Source organism: Mustela lutreola, chromosome 15 (genome assembly GCF_030435805.1).
Source record: "Mustela lutreola isolate mMusLut2 chromosome 15, mMusLut2.pri, whole genome shotgun sequence".
In the NCBI taxonomy this organism is placed as follows: domain Eukaryota; kingdom Metazoa; phylum Chordata; class Mammalia; order Carnivora; family Mustelidae; genus Mustela; species Mustela lutreola.
In genome coordinates, this window is record NC_081304.1 from 50,627,305 (window position 1) to 50,647,550 (window position 20,246).

Here is a 20,246-nt window from a genome sequence, read left to right on the forward strand (position 1 = left end):
CCTCTCTGGCTCTATGATCTTGAGCAAGTCATTTCTCCCATTTCCTGTCTGTGAAATGTGCATAATAAATCCACTTTGCAGGGACACCTGGGTGGCTCAGTCAGTGAAGCGTCTGCCTTTGGCTCAGGTCGTGATCCCAGCGTCCTGGGATTAAGTCCCACATCAGGGTCCCTGCTCAGTGAAGAGCCTGCTCCCTCTGCCTGCCACTCCCCCCACTTGTACTCTCACTCCCTCTCCCTGACAAATAAATAAAAATCTTAAAAAAAAAAAAACCTCAAATCAATCAATCAATCTGCCTTGCAGAATTATTTGAGAAAACGCATAGAATGGACTTCAACAAGACCCAGAGGACAGAAAGAACTCAATAAACAGCAACAGTCATTAATTCTGACTGGTTTTGTCATCCCAGTCCCCTCCCCCCAGCAACCACCTGGGCCACCTGCCTCCAGGCCAGATGTTGGGGAATATTCTACACCCTCCCTCCTCAAGCAGGCCAAGGCTGTGAAGGGGGCCGAGCGAGGCTGGGGCAGCCCTGACTGTCTCTTGTCACTCAGGAATCGCACACCTGTCCCCTTGGGCAGACAGGATTGGGAGGGAGCAGGAAGTCTTGCTGACAGGGAGGGCGCCCATGACTGACGCAGCAGGGATTTCCCCAGCTGCCCTCCGGGGCCAGTCACTCCATCCCTCATCACCACAACCTTCCAGCCTGGGCAGAGGACGGCGGCAGACTCAGTCCTCTGACCATAGGGCAGCAGGACCTATGCCAGTAAGGGACAGGAAACCTGGCTTCAGGACCAACAAATGTGGGCTGCTTTGGTGGTTTTACATCAAGTGGTCCTGAAGTTCCCACAAAGATTGCCTGAAACTCCATCATGATAGCTTGACCTTGGATCAATCATAGCCTTCCTTCTAATACTCAATTAATTTCCCCTTCTGAATCAGCCCCTTGTCCCTCTTAGCTCTACTTCTCGTGGCCTCAGAACCCTAGGGACGCGGCTGTTGTCAAATTTCAGCATTTACATGTTGCCTGGTGTTGGCACTTTTTCTCAAAGGCCAGGCTGGAACCTCTTTAAAAGACCCCTGTCCCCACCCAAAGTCTCGCACTGTGCCCAGCAGGGAGTTTGCTGTTTGTGAGATCAGGGACCAGATTGCAGCAGTCAGAGCCACTACCCACCCCCGACCCTGCTCCTACCCCAAATACAAGGAAACAGCAGCTCCTGCCCCTTGAGCTGTCCTACCTTCAATCCCATTTAATGCAGCACATCGTGGGATCCCACAGTAGGATACAAGGCAAGCAAGCAAGGACCAGCACAGGATTCAGTACTGGAGAAAGTGGTCTCCACCCTCAAGAAACTGTGGGCCACACAGGACACAGACTCAGGCAAGAACCATAACCCCACTCAGCAAGTTGTAAGGACAAAAAGGGCTTGGGTCACTGAGGAGGAAGGAAATCTGGCCCATGGGGTAGTGGGGGATGGGCTCAGGGAAGGGAGAGCATTGGGGCTACACTGGGAATGAGGGAGGACCTTGTACATGGGGAGAGCAGCAGGAGGAGAACTGGGAGGCAAAAGATCCTGGCACATTCAAGGAACCATGACGAGCTTGGGTGAATGATGCACAGCCTCAGTGGAGTGTCAGACAGGAGCTATGAGTCGGGCCACAAGCCACTGAGTCAGCTCTGACCTTTTCATCACAGGAGGCTGCACCCGTCCAGCTTTATGGGGTGCAGGGCCCTGTTGAAGATGCTCGTACCCATGTGGTCAGGGAGGGAAGTGCCCCAGCTCAACCGAGTCAGCACCTCAAACCAAAGGCAGCATCTTGGCCAGTGGATCCCCTGCCCACACTTGCCAGGGCCACAGATGAGCTTGATCCCCACCCTGTGTTTGGGGTCCACATGGCACAGTGGCAGGAGTGTGGATCCAGGAGTCCGGCCTCCTCCTGCCAAGCCTGGAGCCCCATAGAAGCCAGCATTGCCCGCTCAGCCCTGGCCGCCACATGGGTGACTTCCAGTGCTTGGTCGCAGCTGCACCAGTGCCTGGGCACCCAGGAGGACAGACCAACTGGCCTCCAGCGTCCAGCTCCTCTTTCCCTGGAGCAGCCATGGGCCCTGCTGTGCCCACCCTTCCTCCGTGACCTCAGCAAATTCTGTGACCATGCAGAAAACAGGAGTTTAAATTAAAAGATAACAGTGACAGGAGGAACCATCTAAACGGGCTGTTTTGGGGAAGCAAAATGTCAAGGGCAGATGCAGCCTGGGGCCTGGAAGGGATGTGGCTGTGAGAGGGAAAGGGCAGCTTCTACACTTTCCTGCCCCAAGCCTGCTTCCCAGAAGCCCAAATTTTAGGCAGCCCCTACACATCTGCCAGCATACCCTACATGGCCCCCATCTCACCAGACCTTCTGCCCTGGACTATAAAACACCCCCAAAGTACGTACTAGACAGGAGTCAAGAGCACCCTTACCTCCTCCCCACACCTCCCAGGCCTTGCAGATATCAGACCCTGGTGGCAGGTGCACAAGCTCTCCCTTCAAGAAGGAGGAGTAAGAGAAGTGGTCGCTGTGGGACGAGTGCATGCAGGGAGGGGCCAACACCTTGATCTGCCCCAGGAAACACTCCACGCAGTGCAGTGAACAAGGAGGGAAGCCTGGGAGCCAGGCAGATCTCCATCAACACTCTCAGGCCTGAGCAGATCCCCCCAGACTGTGGTCAAGAGAGGCTGTCTGCGTCCTGGCAGGTTACAGCTCACCCCAGGCTAGGAGAGCTGAGCAGCCTCCCCACCTGGGATTCTGGTTTGTGGCTCCTCCTGCCTCCACGTGTTGGAGGGAGGGACATGGGGACAAAGGAAGCTAAAGAGACAATGACAGATACAAAAGAGCAAAGAATGGGCTAATTACATGTGTGTCCTTCTTTAAAGAACAGAGGTTTAGGGGCCCTTGGGTGGCTCAGTGGGTTAAAGCCTCCGCCTTCGGCTCAGGTCATGATCTCAGAGTCCTGGGATCGAGCCCCGCATTGGGGGGGGGGGGTCCCTGCTCAGTGGGGAGCCTGCTTCTCCCTCTCTCTTCCTGAATCTCTGCCTACTTGTGATCTTTCTTTCTTTCTGTTAAATAAATGAATAAAATCTTAAAAAAAAAAAAAAAAAGAACACGGGTTTACACAAAAGATTATACTCACTCATTTTAGAAAAGAACAACCACAAGATTCCTTCCAGCTCGGGTTAAGTTTGAAAGTTGATCTAATCTGCAGAAACTTGCAAATATCTGACATCTACATGACATCTCCTAGGAAGGCCTCCAGGAAAAGAGAGGGGTGCCAGGCCCACAACAGGAAGCAAAAAGCCCTCACATCTCTGCTCCCCAGGGACGGACTGGAATGCCCCTAGCCCATTCTATTCTCTGCCAGATAGCCTTGTGCCACAGTTAAGTTCCAGGCTTTGGAGTCAGACCCATGCAATGCTGTTTATTGGCTGCGTAACCTTACTAACTGTCCCAGCCTCAATAGCAACACACACACACACACACACATACACACACACACACACACACACCATAGCCAACTAGCTATGGCACAAAGTTCACACTGGATGTGATATTTGTTTATTTATTTATTTATGTGATGAGTGACAGGATGCATGGAGGTGGAAGTAGGACCACTGCGGGGGAGTAGGACTACAGTTGTTACAAATGGAAGACCATGAAAAAATTCTTGCCACATGCTTTTAAGACACGTGCTGTACTTTCATCTGGACAGCAAAAGAGTTCTGTTTGGGGGGACCATGATGTATCACATAGAACGAGGAAGTCACTCTAGCGAAACCTGATTCTGGCAGAGCTGGAAAGAGGGCCAGCCTTCCCCCACCTTCTCTGAGATATAAATGACACCCCCCTCAGCCCACTCTGTTTCGGAGGAGGTATTAAACACAACACAGAGAACAGCTGCAGCAGTTTACTTCAAAGGACATGTTTTGTTTTGTTCCAAGAGGTGTTTTCCTGGGCCTCATTTACATTCACTCCTATTTATATAAAATAAAACAATGGCATCACATATGTCCACACAAGATTCATCATTCATGATACCTAACAAAGTTAGTAAAAATATGAGAGCAAAATAATTTCCTGGTGGGAGACTCCCTTGGGGACAGTAAGGCTGGATGACTAGCTCTCCCCATGCACCCAACAATGCTTCCCGTAGCTTGTGCAGAGCAGGGGAGGAAAGTGCCTGGGCAGGCACAGGCCAAGCCAGGCTGCTGAGAGGGCCCTGTTGTTCCCTCCACAGTGAGATATTCTGAGGCCCAACAGTGTTAGGAGTACCCTAGAGGGGTCCCTCACTTTTCCCCTCAAGCAACAGGATCCTTGAAGACCTCAGCATCTTCTGGCTTGAGGGACCCTGCAAAGTGTCTCAGATGAACTTCCTCTGGTTGAGCAGAGGGCCTTTCTCTTGTACTTGCATCTCTTAAAAGGGGAACCAGGGCAAAGTTCTTCCAGTTTCTTCCTGAAACTAAAGGGTAAAACATCATTACTGCCTTGGATGCAGCACGCAGAAATAAACACTTATTTGTTGGCCTTACCAACTTGTAGTTCTCTTAAAGGAGACCCAGACATTTTGGTCCTTCCTGAGACACAGGGATAGCTGCCATTTCCTCTTCCCTTGCCTGCTTAGGGAGCCTCTCCCACTCTGGAAAATCCTAAATCCTCCTTCTCCTCACCCTGACTTGCAGGGACCTCATCAGAGTCTATTGCTTGCCTTTCCCAGTCTCCATCTCCTCCCTGCCCACATGGGAGGGAGGACAGATCTCCACAGAGCAACACTGTGGTCTGCCCCATGGTGGCTCCACATCAGGTCAGCTGTAGGCTGATGAACCAGCCAGAGAATCAGGATCTGGGGACCAGGACCCACCAGAGCATAGCATATTGGGAACAATGCCAAAGAAAACATGGTGACATTAGGTCTTAAATGGGGGCTCTACTGTGTGCACAGGGAGCTCCTAAAGAGAATCCAGCTGTCACTCCCGAGGCCCCTCCAGCTTCCCAGACACCTAGGCAAACTGACAACCAGGAGGGAAAGCTGCACATGTTCCCCTCCCACAGCCAAGCCCTCTGGTTGGCCACCCTGGATCTAATCTCTCTAGAAAACCAGCCTCGATTATACCTTCTATACTTCCTACCCTCAGGCCGTAATTCAGGTTCCTCTGCTGGTGTCTAACACTGACCACACGTCAAAGGCATCAGGAACATGGGAACTAGGCCCACCATGACCACTCCAGCCAAATTCTCCAGGTCTTGGTGTTTACCCCAGGCCTGCAGGCTGATGTTGGCCTGCTCCCAAGCATCACCTGCTAAATAAGAACCCAGGCATTGAAGCAGGACTTCATGGGGATATAGGCCAGGTCTCACTGAGACACAATCTTCTGGCTGGCTCAGTGTTGGCAACATGCAGCCTCAGAGACTGCTTGGCCCAGCCCTAGCCCTGAAAGGAGGCACAGGGCTCCCCATGCCCACTTCCCACAGCCCTGATGCCAAGACTCTCTCAAGTGTTCCCCCCAGCTCAGCTATTAACTGCTTTCCTCCCTGGCCTTTCTCTCATGTATTCCTTTGCCCCTTCCCAATCATACACACTTTGTACGTAGGAAAGTTCCTTGTTATCTGAATTGTATGACTATTCATTACTAAAGTGTACACTGCTACAAAGTTGTACCAAAAAATCAAAATCCTCAGGAAATATTCACTAATTCATTATAAATGTGAAATCAGGAAACCTCTAACCACCTCCTACCCCAATCCAAGTAACAAGAATGTGTATATCCCCGCTACTTCAACAATATCTTTGTTAATACACAGTGAATGTGCAATGTTATAAACAGCCAACAATGTCATGCAAACACAATGCAAGTTAACCACAAAGTACAACAGCAAATCTTTCAAAGATGGGAGGTTTCATGAAGTCAATAAGATTGATACTGGAAGCTCAAATTATAGGCAAAATCATCTTTGAATGGCTCTGTGGTAAAGTTAGATCAATAACAATTGTAGAGATAATCAATAAGTTCTATGGCATGACACAGGAAGTGCCTCTAATGAAACTAGTGTGAAAATCACAGGATTGCAGAAAGCTCTTGATAAAAAAGATGTCTACTTCTACCCTGATGGAGTATGTAGTACTGAGCTACCCACACTGCTGTAAACAAACATAAAGCAGGAAAAAATATTTGCAGTAAATGTTTTCAGGCATAGGATACAGACTGAAAACTGCAGTTGCTGAGAAAAAGTGAAATCCACAAACGGAGCCCCATGATTTCCCTGATGGTTTGCATAGGGACAATTTCTCTGACTGTGGTGTAGTGAGCTGGAGTCTAAGCAGACCATGGCAGTACCTCTGAACTAAGGAAGAAGAGATTGGGGTTTTGGACAGCTGAAGAAGCTAGAATCTGTGAGACAGGGCACAGAAGAAGAGGAAAAAGGAGGTGTGATGGTGGAGGTCTAGAAGTCTCTGGGCTGGGGGCTGGAGTGTACTTGCACAATGTGAGACTGCATAAGGCCTACCAGGCGGGGGCCACTATAGGGCTGACAGTGGGATAGAAACACTGGACGCTGAGCAGTACTCAGTGGGGAGACCTCCTTAATACCTTTTTTCTACTCTGAGGATGAAGTTAAAACACAGAAATGCCCTACTTACTCTACATGCCCTACAGTAAGGTCTACCCAAGACCCACCCTAACAAAGCCTAAAACCAAGTCCTGACAAGAACTTCAGTGGAAACAGTTTGGAGGTTGAGTCCCACAAGTTTGATGGAATTGGAAAATACCTTGGCATTTCACAGATCTATCATTATAAAGTTTAAAACTAAGTCTGCACAAGTTCAGGGTGATTCGCTCAATAATTGAACTGCCAGGGACGCCTGGGTGGCTCAGTTGGTTAAGCAGCTGCCTTCGGCTCAGGTCATGATCCCAGCGTCCTGGGATCGAGTCCCACATCGGGCTCCTTGCTCGCCGGGGAGCCTGCTTCTCCCTCTGCCTCTGCCTGCCATTCTGTCTGCCTGTGCTTGTTCTCTCCCTCTCTCTCTCTCTCTCTGATAAATAAATAAAAATCTTTAAAAAAAAAAAAATAATTGAACTGCCAACTAAAACAAAAATTTAATCAAGGGTCTCTAAAATATACTATCCACAATGCCCAGTTGACAATTAAAAGTTACTAGACATGCAAAGAGACAGGGAAATGTAACTCACAGTAAGGAGGGAGAAAAAAGAATCAATGGAAACTGTCCCCAAGATGGCCCAGATGGGGGCACCTGGGTGGCTCAGTGGGTTAAGCCGCTGCCTTTGGCTCAGGTCATGGTCTTAGGGTCCTGGGATCGAGTCCCGCATCAGGCTCTCTACTCCGCAGGGAGCCTGCTTCCCCCTCTCTCTCTGCCTGCTGCTCTGCCTACTTGTGATCTCTCTCTCTCTCTGTCAAATAAATAAATAAAATATTTTTTTAAAAAAGATGGCCCAGATGTAGTTGGCAGAGAATTTAAATTAACTATTATTTATATGTTAAAAAAAATTAAAAAAAAAACCACACAAAGGAAAATAGGATCTTGGTGACAGACCAGCTAGAGAATCTTAGGAAAAAAATGAAAATCATAAAAAAAAAAAAATAGAAACTCGAAAACCAAATAGCATAATACTTGAAATATAATAGTCACTGGATGAGCTTAATCATAGTTTGCAGATGGCTGAGGATAGCATCAGTGAACTTGAAGACAGAACAATAAAATTCTCAAATTTGAGAAATAGAAAAAAAAAAATCAAGTAAAAATGAAGCCTCAGAAACCTGTGGGACAATATCAAACGATCTAAAATGGCTCAGTAGGTTAAGCCTCTGCCTTCAGCTCAGGTCATGGTTTCAGGGTCCTGGGATTGAGCCCTGCATCAGGCTCCCTGCCTGCCTCTCTGCCTACTTGTGATCTCTCTCTGTGTGTCAAATAAATAAATAAAATCTAAAAAATTAAAATACCACCCAGGTGTGGGGCACCTGGATGGCTCAGACAGTTGAGCATCCGACTCTTGATTTCAACTCATGTCATGATCTTGGGGTCCTGGGATAGAGTCCTGTGTCAGGCTCTGCACTCAGCAGGGAGTCTGCTTGAGGTTCTCTTTCTCTTGCTCCTTTTGTCCCTCCCCCTGCTCTCTCCTTCCCTCTCTCTTTCTCTTTCAAATAAATAAAGTTAAATAAAATAAAATATATGTTATTGGAGTCCCCCGCAAAGTAGATAGGGACAATGAAGCAAAATATATGTAGAGACTCTGATGTACAGATCCAAGAATTGCAGGTGAATCTTAAACAGGATAAACCAAAAAAAAAAAAAAACAAACCAAAGCATGTTTTACTCAAACTGCTGAAAACCTAAGATGAAGAGAATATTTTGAAAGCAGCCAAAAAGAAAAAAGACAAATTACATACAGGAATGCAAATAATGAGCAACTTCTCATCAGAAACAATGGAGGCCAGAGACAGTGGAGAAAAAGTTAATGTTGGAAATTTTTTTTAAAAAGAGGGAAAAAAAAAAATCTGTTAACCCAGAATTCTGTATCCAGTGAAAATATCCTTCAAACATGAGAATGAAATTCACATTTTCAAGTAAACAAAAGCTGATATCAAACGAATTGACAGGGATAGAAATTAGACAAGTAGTTACCTGGGATGGGGAGGTCAAAACTGATTACAAAGAGGCATTAGGGTACTTCCTGGCATGATGGAAATGTTCTATACGTTGAGTGGGTGGTGGTTCCCTGAGTAGATATTTCCTGAAACTCACCAAACTATACATTTAAAATGCATGCATTTTACTGTATGTAAATTATATCTCAATAAAGTTGATTTTAAGTTTTTAAAATAAAAAAAGAGTCTATGAAGCAATATCAAATATGAAAGATGCAGTATCATTCTATCAGGCAAACTGATCTGAAAATAGTGCCCTTTCTCCCATCCTACCAAGAAAAACCCCAAACAGTCAACATCTGGTTCATTCTTTGTTCAAGAATTACCAGCAAAATGGTAAAGTAGGTAGTTCCCAAAACCTAGACCACCACAAAAATATCAAAAAACAAACAAACAAACAAACAAACAGACAGACAGAAACTTTGGAACCAATATTGTCACAACTCTGGGAAACAGTCCAAGGTTTATAGCAAAAAAGAAAATCATGAATCAATTAAAAAAATCAACATGGAAATCGTTGAGAACTAAAACTATAGAACTCTTATAAAAAAATAGGGAAAAATCTTCAATACATTGGATTTGGCAATAATTTCTTACATATTACACCAAAAGAATAGGCAATAAAAGAAAAGAATAGATAAACTGGGCTTCATCAAAAAAAAAAGCTTTTATATCAAAGAACGACTCAGAGAATCGAAGAAAACACTGGCAGATGGTATACCTGAAAAATCTTCAATACATTGGATTTGGCAATAATTTCTTACATATTACACCAAAAGAATAGGCAATAAAAGAAAAGAATAGATAAACTGGGCTTCATCAAAAAAAAAAAGCTTTTATATCAAAGAACAACTCAGAGAATCGAAGAAAACACTGGCAGATGGTATACCTGACAAAGGGTTAATATCCAAAATGTATAAAGAACTTCTATAACTCAACAACAACAAAACAAATTTTTAAATGGGCAGATTGCTTGAATAACCATTTGTCCAAAGAGTACCTATAATGACAAATGAGCATTTGGAAAGATATTCAAAATAATTAGTCATTAGGGAAATGCAAATCAAAACCACAATAAGATACAACTGCACATCCATTAGGATGGCTACAACCACCACCACCACAACAAAAACCCACGAAACAGCAAGTGTTGGTGAGGATGTGGAACCCTCATGTTTTGCTGGGGGAATGTACAGAAACGCAGCCACTTTAGAAAACATTCTGGCAGTTCCTTAAAAAAGTTAAACACAGAATTACCATAGGATCCAGCAGTTTCATTTCTATCCAAAGAACTGAAGCATCTGACTCTTGATTTCAGCTCAGGTCTTGACCTCAGAGTCATGAGACTGAGCCCCACATCCACACTGGGTGTGGAGTCTGCTTAAGATTCTCTCTCTCATACTTGTTAGGTTTAAAACTATGGACTGGGAATCTTCATGTTCCTACATTTCAGCAATAAACTGTAAGCCATATTTTTGTACATAATAGACTAAAAAACTTCATGAGAAGCCTGAAAAAAAAAAAAAAGATTTTCTCTCTTCCTCTGCCCCACACCCCCTTTCTGCCTCTCTATTAATTAATTAATTAATTAATAAAACACCTGAAAGCCAGAAGTCAAACAGAATTATGTCTACCAATGGTCACAATAGCCAAAAAGTGGACACAATCCTGATGTTGATTGAAAAGATGAACGGGTAAATAAAATGTGGTATATACCTACAATGGGATATTATTGACCTAGACACAAAAGGTGTGTTCCACTTATACCAGGTACCTACCCTAGGCAAAAGAGACAGAGACAGAGACAAAAGAGACAGAGACAGAAAGCAGAATAGAGGTTACCAGGGGGTGGGGGAAGGAAGAAATAGGAGTAATCATTTAATAGGTAGAAATAGCTTTCTATTTCCAGAACATTTTCATTATTTCAAACAGGAACCCTGTACCTATTGAATGATACAAATTTCCTGTTTGAAATAATGAAAATGTTCTGGAAATAGAAAGCGGTGAAGGTTTCATTACATTGTGGACACAATTAACACCCATGAACTATACACTTAAAAATGGTTAAAATGGCAACTTTTGTATTACACATACTTTACCACAATTTTCTAAAAGCTAAAAATGAAGAATTGGTGCACAATTATAACTCAAAATCTGTTCCGTACAAACCACGTTTGCTTCATTTTTAAATAAATGTCCTCAATTAGACTTATAATTTAACAAGTACTATTAAACATTTACCATTAACTGTTAAAGACTTTTTTTTCTGGTAGTGACTTTCTGCAGAGCATTTCTGCTCAAGGTATATATACCCTTTAGTCTTCCCATTCTTCCTCTGCCTGCCTGGTTGTGTTCATGCAAGGTGAGTTTTTGCCTGTACCTGCTTGTGTCCCTAAGAGTCACACAGCTGAACATAGACACTGGGTGTGAGGATTGAGAAGAGGAGACAGGGCAGCCCACAAGGCCAGCTGTCCCAGATGGCTGTATGTGGGATCAACTGCTTCCACTGGGGCACTTGAGGACAGATGCCTGGGGCAGGGTACTGGCAGAGCTGGTGAGCATGAGCATGTGGCACAGTCAGCTGTGCGGGAATGCGTGAGAGTACAAAAGAGTGCCTGTGACAGAGCGTATGCAGGTGCTTGACCCTTGGGGTTGTTCCAGAATCCAGGCTGTGGGGTGAAGAAGGCCTGCAAGGAGCAAGGAACCCCAAGACTTCACTTGCCCAACATCAGGCTCCCTCCCTGTCACAGCATACTTCCCTCATGCCTCACCTCTGCCTGACCGCAGGGAGAAGCTCAGGGTGCGCTTGATGCCCTCACAGTTGCCCGGGTCTTCATTGATGATACCTACATTGGTGTTCCAGGTGGTCCAGTTGACCTCATCCACCCTGCAGGGCAAGGAGACAAGGGAGCTAGGAGCTTATGGCCTAAAAGCCATGCCTAGCTTCCCAGGTTGAGGGCTTAGTACCACAGGCCAATCCCAAGAAGCCCATAGACCAGGATGGGGAGACATAGCTGGTAGGCGGGAGGGCTGAGAGGGGCCTGCTTTTTGGGTACCACCCCCAAAGCTCTGTTCTCTGACCACATCATAGACTTTAAATGCTGGATTCCTGGTTCTGACCCTGATCACTGGATGACCCCTTTGGACACTTCTTTTTCCTGTAGGTCTCCTAATGCCCACAGCTGAGCCTTGGGGAAGCCCATATACCTACCAATAGCTGGCCTTGGGAGAGTCCCCTATGTTCATGACTGGTCCCAGGAAGCCCTGAGGCAGGTTTCTGTATCCACAGCTGGCTCCAAATGAGTGCCTTATGCCCACAAAGCCCCAAAATGTCCTCTGTACCCATAGCTGGCTCTGGGTAGATCCCTGATATCTATAGCTAAGCCCCTGAGCTCCCTAAGTTTGATTTCCTACCTGGGCATTACCTGAAACACCACCTGTAGTCATCCTTGCCATCAGGTGTGTACCCCACTTGCAACAGCTTGCCTGAGCGGAAGGCCTTCCTCATGCATTTAAGGAAGCTCTTCTCCGTGTCCAGGATGGTGATAGCTCTCTGTGAGAACACACAGACAACAGAGGGGCAAAGGGCTTATCCCGGGGCTTCCCCTGGCTGTCAGTGGGGCTTCCAAGATCAGCCTCTCCAGTCCCAGTCCCAGTGCCCCTGAACAGGACCTCTCGTGCCTTCTACATCAAGCTTGTTTTTGTAGCTTGGCAGGTGCACACTCCAAGCTCAGCCCCTCCAGCCCAGACCTGCCCAGGGACGGCTGCTGCCTGCCAGGTCTAGTTGGGGCAGGGCCTCCCATAAGTGAGGTAGTGTCCAGCCCCAGACTCTTCCCTGAAGTGCTCACAAAGGGGCAGATAGTGTAGTAGTTAAGAGCAGGGCCACACGATGGGGCTTCTTGGGTCGAATACTGACTATGCTACTTATTACAGATAGACCCCGACTTACAATGGTTCAACTTAATGATTTTCAACTTCACAATGATACAAAAGCAGTATGTATTTGGCAGAAACCATACTTCAAGTTTTGGACGTGGATCTTTTCCCAGGCAAGCAAAGTATAGTACAATCCTTTCTCGGGAGGCTAGGTGTTCCCAGTCAGCCACGCAATCACAAGGGTCAACAACCAGTATACTTACAACCACTCTGTACCCATATAACCATTTTACTTCTCACTTTTATTATATTAGTCAAAAAATTTCATGAGACATCCAACATTTTATTATAAAATAGGCTTTGTGTTAGGTGATTTTGCCTAACTGTAGGCTGAAGGTAAGTGCTCTAAGCGCACTCAAGGTAGGATGGGCTAAGCTATGATGTTCAGTAGGTTGGGTGCATTAAATGCATATTTAAATTATGGTGGTTTATTGGAAGGTAACCCCATTGTTAATTGAGGAAGATCTGTAGTTATCTTGGACACAGATACCCAACTTCTCTATGCTTCAGTGCCTTTATCCAAAAATGGGAACGATAATGGTAGCCACTTGATAGCATTGTTGTGAGAATTAAATGAAAGCATGTAAAACACTTAGAACAATACCTGGTATAGAGTCAATGTTACTTAATAAGAATGACAGTTTATTATTTGGTGGGAGAGTAGATATGGATCAGGTGCCTCAAAAACGCAGCTATTAGAGCTCCCCCCATTCTAGCTGTTCCCCCCAAGTATGGTCTCTGATGCCCACCCTAGACCAAGCTTCTGTGAGGTGGGCACCCCCTGGGGCTGAGCCCTCCATCTCCTGCCCCTGGGGACTGTCTAACCACAGTGTCTGTGAACACCAGTTGGTGATGCTTGGGAGGGAACCCCAGAAGGAGGGGCCAGCAGGGAGTCGACTGGGGGAGATGCTCTTGCTTGATCCCCCGGGCTGCCTGGGGTCTCTGCCCTTCCCCAAACCCTGCAAGGGGTCACACACCTAACTGTGCTAAGCAGCAAAGAGAGCAGCAGACATCCTCCTGCTGGACACAGCCCACCCACTGACCCACCTGTAGCTTCCAGATGTTCTTGCTCTCCTGCGCAATCTTGTTGACAGTCTCACCCATGAGGGCAATGAGCATGTTCAGCAGAAGAATATAGGTGAGAATCACGTAGGCCAGCAACAAGATGATGAAGACAGCCTTGAAGTCATAGTTCTCTGTGAACTCCAGATCACCCATACCAATGGTAAACTTGAAAAGCTCCAGACATGTGGAGTAAAGGCTGTTGTAGGAGCTGTCAGGAGGCCGGCAGCCTGGCCCTCGCCACCTGTGCAATGTGGACTCAGCTAGCACAGAGTTATTCTTCCCATCCTCAATCAGCGTCACCACCGCTACAGGGCACAGGGAGGGACAGGTGCAGCTGAATGCAAGCCAAGACAGAACCACCAACAGACACACCCCATATCCCAGGATGGGTCTGCAGCAGGAATGCTGCTTGGCCATGGGACACTTCTTTATGAACTTAAACACAGAAAACCACCTGTTTCTTCAGAACTATCAGCCAACTGTTGTAGTATAGCTGATCCTTGAACAGCATGGATTGGAACTTCATGAGTCTACTTATACACAGATTTTTCTCAATAAATACAGTATAGTACTGTAAATGTATTTTCTGTATGATTTTATTAATAACTTTTTCTTTTCTCTAGCTTACTTTATTATAAGAATACAGCATGTTATATATATATACGCATGTTATATGTATATATATATATAAATAACATATGAAATATGTGTTAATCAACTGTTTATGTTATTGGTAAGCCTTTCAATCAGCAGTTGGCTATTATTAAAGTTTTGGGGGAGTCAAAAGTTATTTGCAGATTTTTAGCTGTGCAGGGAGTTGGTGTTCCTAACCCCATTGTTAGGAACAGCAGGAATGCTGCTTGGCCGTGGGACACTTCTTTATGAAGTGTTGTCCAAGGGTCAACTGTATACTGTTTTGTTACACTAAGAGTTTTATCATCATCTTCTAGGAAAAAAAAAACTGTTAAATATGCAAATCTATATATACAATGTGAATATAGTCTCCTTTGTGCAGCACACAACCTGCCTAACTTTACATATCAGTTCTGAATCCACACCCAGCTTCTCAATCACACTCTGTCTGCCTGTGTACCCTAGTCTGTGACCCAGAGCTAACTCATTCCAGAATGATTGGGACTAAGCAGCTCAGAGCAAAATAGCCTCCTGCAGCACACTACACCTTTCTTTGGGAAAAATAATCTGGAGTCTGACAGCTTCCATAACAGTTGGTTCCTGCATAGCTGGTAGCCATGAACCCACTTGGCCAAATCCCTTCCCATGGGTACCAACAGACCAGGGCCTTCAGACCAGGTGCTGGAGCCCACACCCATCCCTATCAGTCAAAGCTCCCAGGCAAAACTATCCATAACTCTGAGACAGAGATTCCAAAACAGGCTCTGGGATGGGGACAGGGGACGGTGTGCATGTGAGCCATGTAAATGCAGGACTCAGATAAGGATCAAAGCAGAACCAGGTGCCCAGAAATGCTGTAGATGTGTCAAGAGCTCAGGAACCAGCTTGGAGAGGCTCCCAAAGATGATTGCTCAGACAATCTCAGCATCAAGATAGATGGTAATAGTTAAGATTATGACCCATTTAACAAAGTGAGAATCCATGAAAAAGAAACAAAAAAAAAAAAAAAAGAAAAAGAAAAACCAGAAGAGAATCTGTGAGGCCACGATGATGTAAATAATAAATGAATGCAGGAGAATGGAAAGCTCCTCCCTACAATAGAACGCCGGCTAATAAATGTAGAAGGAATGACAGAGTTAAAAAACCATCATCTGGCAACTATTAGGATTAAGTGATTCAAGTGAGAATCATCTGTTTTAAGTTTGATGAGAAACAGGATATTTACCTAGTCTCAAAGCATCTCCTCACAAATTACTTATTGACTCTTACTGATTTCAAAACGAAAGATAATTACTTGACAGTAATCTAGCAGACCCATCAAAACCAAGTAATTAAAGTTAACATCACTAGAAATGGGTTAAACGAACATCGTGGGACTCCTGATACAATGGACTGAGGAAGACACACATTACTTCCTTGATATTCTGATTTAAAAAAATACATACCTGAATCTAATTGTGAGGAAACATCAAACAAACCCAAACTGAGAGAAATTGTAAAAACCAGCCTTTATTCATTAAAAATGCTAAGGTTACAAGACAAGGAAAGACTGAGGAATCACTCCAGATTAAAGAAACTAAAGAGACTTGACAACTACATGATCTGGGATTTTCATTTCTGTAAAGGACATTATTAGAACAATTGGTGAAATCTGAATAAGGCTGGTAGATTAGCTAGAAGCACTGTATCAGTGTTTTATTTCCTTATTTTGATCATTATACACTGTTTTATGTAAGAAAAATATTCTTGTTTTTAGGAAATGCAGACTTTATCGAGTGGTAAAGGGCTGATCATGTCTGCAGCTTACTATTTTTTTTAGTATGGTGGTGGTGGTAGTGTGCATGCACGTGTGTGTGTGTGTGCGTGTGTGTGTGTGTGTGTGTGTGTGTAGCAGAATGTGATTTTTAAATGTGGTAAAATTTGGGGATTTGGAGTAATAAGTAAAGTTATTTGCATTATTCTTACAAGTTTTCTGAAAATCCGAAATAATGTCAAAATTAAAATTTAAAAAGGGGCACCTGGGTGGCTTAGTCAGTTAAGTGCCAATTCCTGATTTTAGCTCAAGTCATGATCTCAGGGTTGTGCGGTCAGGCTCTGCCCTGGGGATGGAGGCTGATTAAGATTCTCTCTCCCCCACTCCCTCAGCTCCTCTCCTGCTTTCTCTCTTTCTTTCTCTCTCTCTTACTGAATTAATTAATTTAATTAATTAATTTAAAAATTAAAAGTAAAAATGTAAAAAAAAAATCTAAGCCAAATGCAGCTATACCTCTAAAATTGCTTACAATGTTTTATGAATTACATTTCCATGTTCACCTGCTCATTTCTTGTGTTCTTTATTTTCCAACTCTCTCAGCTACAGATACAGACCCCAGTGGGCCTCTCCCCACCCTGCCCCTGCAGAGTCCTCGGAAGCTGAGGTGAGCAGGTTCTCTGCCCACCACCAGCCCTGAGCAAGGCCATTACCTGTGGAAAACCCGAACAAGAAAACAAGGTAGACAAACATGAAGCGACACAGGTCTCTCAGGATCATCTGCAGGAGAGAGCAGGCTTGTCAGAACCAAGTCCAGTCCCAGGCGAGGCCAAGGGAGGGGTCAGGAGTTACTAGTTAACCTAGGAGTTACTTTTGAGCCCAAGTAGAAATGGAGAACATGCAGGAGGATTTGGTTTGGTGGCTTTCAGTTCTGGGGTCATGAGGAATTCATCCATAGTTCCCACCCTTGGCCTTTGCTCTGGTGGGAGAGGGGGGCCTGGTATGTAGAGGGGTCCAGTTTTAGGGGAGTCCCCAAGCCTGGGTCAGGGTCAGATAGTCTGATTCTTGAGGAATACGCTGGGAAAGTGGGTCCTGATCTAAACAAGCGCCTCCCAGACATTGCAGAGGATGGACAGAGTTTGTAGACCATGTCCCACATCCCCACGGTATAGACAGGCTCTGTGGAGAACCTACTTGGACATTGACACCCACCTTCTCAATCATAACAGCATAGATGCCCATCTGCTGGAAGCCACGGGTGTAGTAGAGCATGTTGGTCCAGCCCATGGCCAGGGAGAACACCATGGAGGCCACGTACTCCTTGTGGTGGCAGAAGTACAGCACCACGGTCCCCAGCATGAACAGTGACTGCACAAAACTGGAGGTGGAGGGATAGCAAGCTCTGTCTGTGTGCACCCAGGAGACCTGCCACCCTCTCAGAAGTACAAACCACAGCTGTGGTAGGAGCTAGGGTTGACTGTCATGCCTCTTTTCCCCCATGATACTCAGTGTGAGCAAGAGCGACCCCAAGAGGGCAAACGTTGGTTGGGGGGGTACAAAATCTTTTTCTCTATAGAAAGTACAAATATTAATACAGTACACAGACAACTATACAGTGTATTTGTGGTACTAGATAATGGAAGGGGCAATTAGGGAGAAAACATCTAAAAAGGCAAAAAAGAAAAAGGGCTGAGAAACACTGCTTAAGCAGTAAGGAGGAGCAGGCCATGCGCTCCTGAAAAATCACAGGTGGTGTCTGCTGGTCACACCCTCAAACTCAGAAGCAGAGCCAGGGAAGACGTCCCTCAGCAACTTGGCCTGCTAGGGGCTACCCAAGTAGGATCCATGGATAAGGTAGAGTAAGTCTGATAATCCTATGTCAGAGTCTGTTCAGTGGTCCCTTCTTTACATATTCATCCCAGGTCTCCTTGTCATCATGGCCTCCTCCTAAAAGTTCCCCAGCTACCTTTGCACTATAGACCACACTGACAACCCCATTTGTATGAGAGAATCCAGCGAAAAAAATTACCATTGTGCTAATGTGAGCCTGCTGTAAATTAACGTCAGTAGACTGGCTCATCAATTGGAATTCCACTGCAAAGGAAAACTATTCCTCTGTATTTGCAGAACTTTAGCCAAAATAAGAACTGACACCAGTTGAGATAGGTAAAGAGTTGCCTTGGGTGGCAGATGGAGGCCTCACATAGGAATCTGGGAAGCGGTGGACAAATGGAAACGGACTTAGCAGATGCAACAAAACCGTATTCCAATCTGTAGTGGGGGGAGAGCTGAGAGCCATTTCATTTAATCAAGGAGTCTCAAAAGGCTTAGGGATCTCTGGAGGAGAGATAAAGAGACCTAAAATAAAGAAGAGTGGAGGTTTTGTCTCTGAAGAAGATGAAACAGAGGATCTTTGGATCCTCTTTCATCAAACAACGTGAAAGCAGGAGACTACGGGATTTTTATATACTACAGATTACAGAAATCCCTCTTTTCCACTCAATGCTCAGAAATATAGCATCCAGACTTCTTCCCTTCAGGTAGAAGATTGAAAAGATGCAATTGACTAACTTTGGATATTCTCCAATAAATAGCTTACCTAGACTAGTTTATAGTGAAGCTCAAAATTGATAAGCCCTATTCATGCATTAAGAGCTTCTAGGGGCACCTGGGTGGCTCAGTCAATTAAGCGTCTGCCTGCAGCTCAGGTCATGATCCTGGTGTCCTGGGATCAAGCCCAGGCTCCCTGCTCAGCTAGGAGCTTGCTCCTCCCTCTCCCTTTGCTGCTTCCCCTGCTTGTGCTTTCTCTTGTTCTCTCTCCCATTCTCTGTCAAATAAAAAAAAATGTTTTAATTTTAAAAAGAGCCTCCAACCAGTTTTTCAGTCCTCCACTCTTATTCATTAGCAGATATAAAAAAAATTTCCAAGTATCCTTTAACATGAAAGATAGAGCAAAACAAGAAAATGGGAAACAACAACTTGGAGAAAATAAAATCTATACAAAACAAAGAAAAATTTACCAAAAACTCTTAGCAGTCTCAGAGAGACAAAAGAAGATTGTATCAATGAAACAAGAATAGAATGCCGTAAAGAAGGAACAAAGAATTTTGAAGAGTATTTAGAAATTAAAAATTAATTTAGAAATTAAAAATTATAATTTAGAAATTATAAAAAATAATAAACTCAATAAGAGGGTTGGAAATTAGAGTTGATTTGAACCTCCCAGAAAGAAGAGCCAAAGATAAAGAGATAAAACACAAGTGAGAAAATATAAGATCTGGTTCAGACTAGGTCAAGTTCAATATACATACCACAGGGTTCCAGAAGAGAAATCAAGAAATAAGAGATATAAATTTCCAGATTGAAAGAGCCCCCTAAGTGTCCAGGACATTGGATAAAAACACATCCACATCAAGACACATCATTAAGTTTCAGAACACTAGGAACAAATAGAAGATACTACAGATTTATAAAGAGAAAAAGCAAACCAGGTCTTAAAGGAGGATCCAGAGTCTGAATGGTTTTGAACTTGTTGTCTATAATACTGGAAGCAAGGAAACAATGGAGAAATATCTTCAAATTCTTAGAAGAACTATATACCCAACCAAGCTATCAACCAAACATGAAGGTGTAGCAGAATATTTTCAGACATGCCAGATTTGAAATACATTTTATTCCCCCTTGCCCTACTATGTGTTTTCTTTCTTTGGATAAAGGATGCCTTCTCCCCAAACAGGGGAATCAGTAAAGAGGAAGACAGAAGGTTAAGAAAATAAAGGATCCAAATCAGGAGAGAAGTGAAAGGGATCTCCAAGGTGCTAGTGAAGGGATAACACATGGGATGTGTATGTGGCAGCAATGAAACTCAAGAACCAGGTATGGTGAGAGCTGTCATCACTGTGTTCTCTCCACCATGAGCTCATCCTTTTCACCAGATGATAATACTGAAGGATGTGCTCAAGTAAAACAAGGAGTAAAACCATGAAAGAGATAGTAAGTCTAACCCAGGAGGAAAGCAATGAGCGTCCCAAGGCTGGCAGCAAAGAAGAGTCCCAGGAGGACAGCTAAGCAGCAGGCCCAGAGAGCAAAGAGCTCAGTTAGAAGAGAGGACAGCATTCCAGGAGGAAACCCCTCCAGAAAAGAAAAAGGAGCAGGGGATTCCAATCAT

At 44.8% G+C, this 20,246-nt stretch overlaps 1 protein-coding gene across 6 annotated transcripts in view; it reads right to left on the reverse strand.

The window, feature by feature from the left end:
• Positions 1 to 3,584: 3,584 nt before the first annotated feature.
• TRPV1 (transient receptor potential cation channel subfamily V member 1) overlaps positions 3,585 to 20,246 on the reverse strand; it is a 43,997-nt gene continuing 27,335 nt past the window's right edge. For all 6 annotated transcript variants that reach the window (XM_059147555.1, XM_059147556.1, XM_059147554.1 and 3 more), the window contains 6 exons: positions 17,291 to 17,456; positions 16,792 to 16,858; positions 13,678 to 14,000; positions 12,120 to 12,247; positions 11,466 to 11,581; positions 3,585 to 4,495 (listed from right to left, as the gene is read on the reverse strand). In XM_059147555.1, coding sequence (XP_059003538.1) covers positions 4,335 to 4,495; positions 11,466 to 11,581; positions 12,120 to 12,247; positions 13,678 to 14,000; positions 16,792 to 16,858; positions 17,291 to 17,456 — 961 coding nt within the window. In that variant the 3' untranslated portion in view covers positions 3,585 to 4,334. The remainder of the gene's footprint in view (positions 4,496 to 11,465; positions 11,582 to 12,119; positions 12,248 to 13,677; positions 14,001 to 16,791; positions 16,859 to 17,290; positions 17,457 to 20,246) is intronic.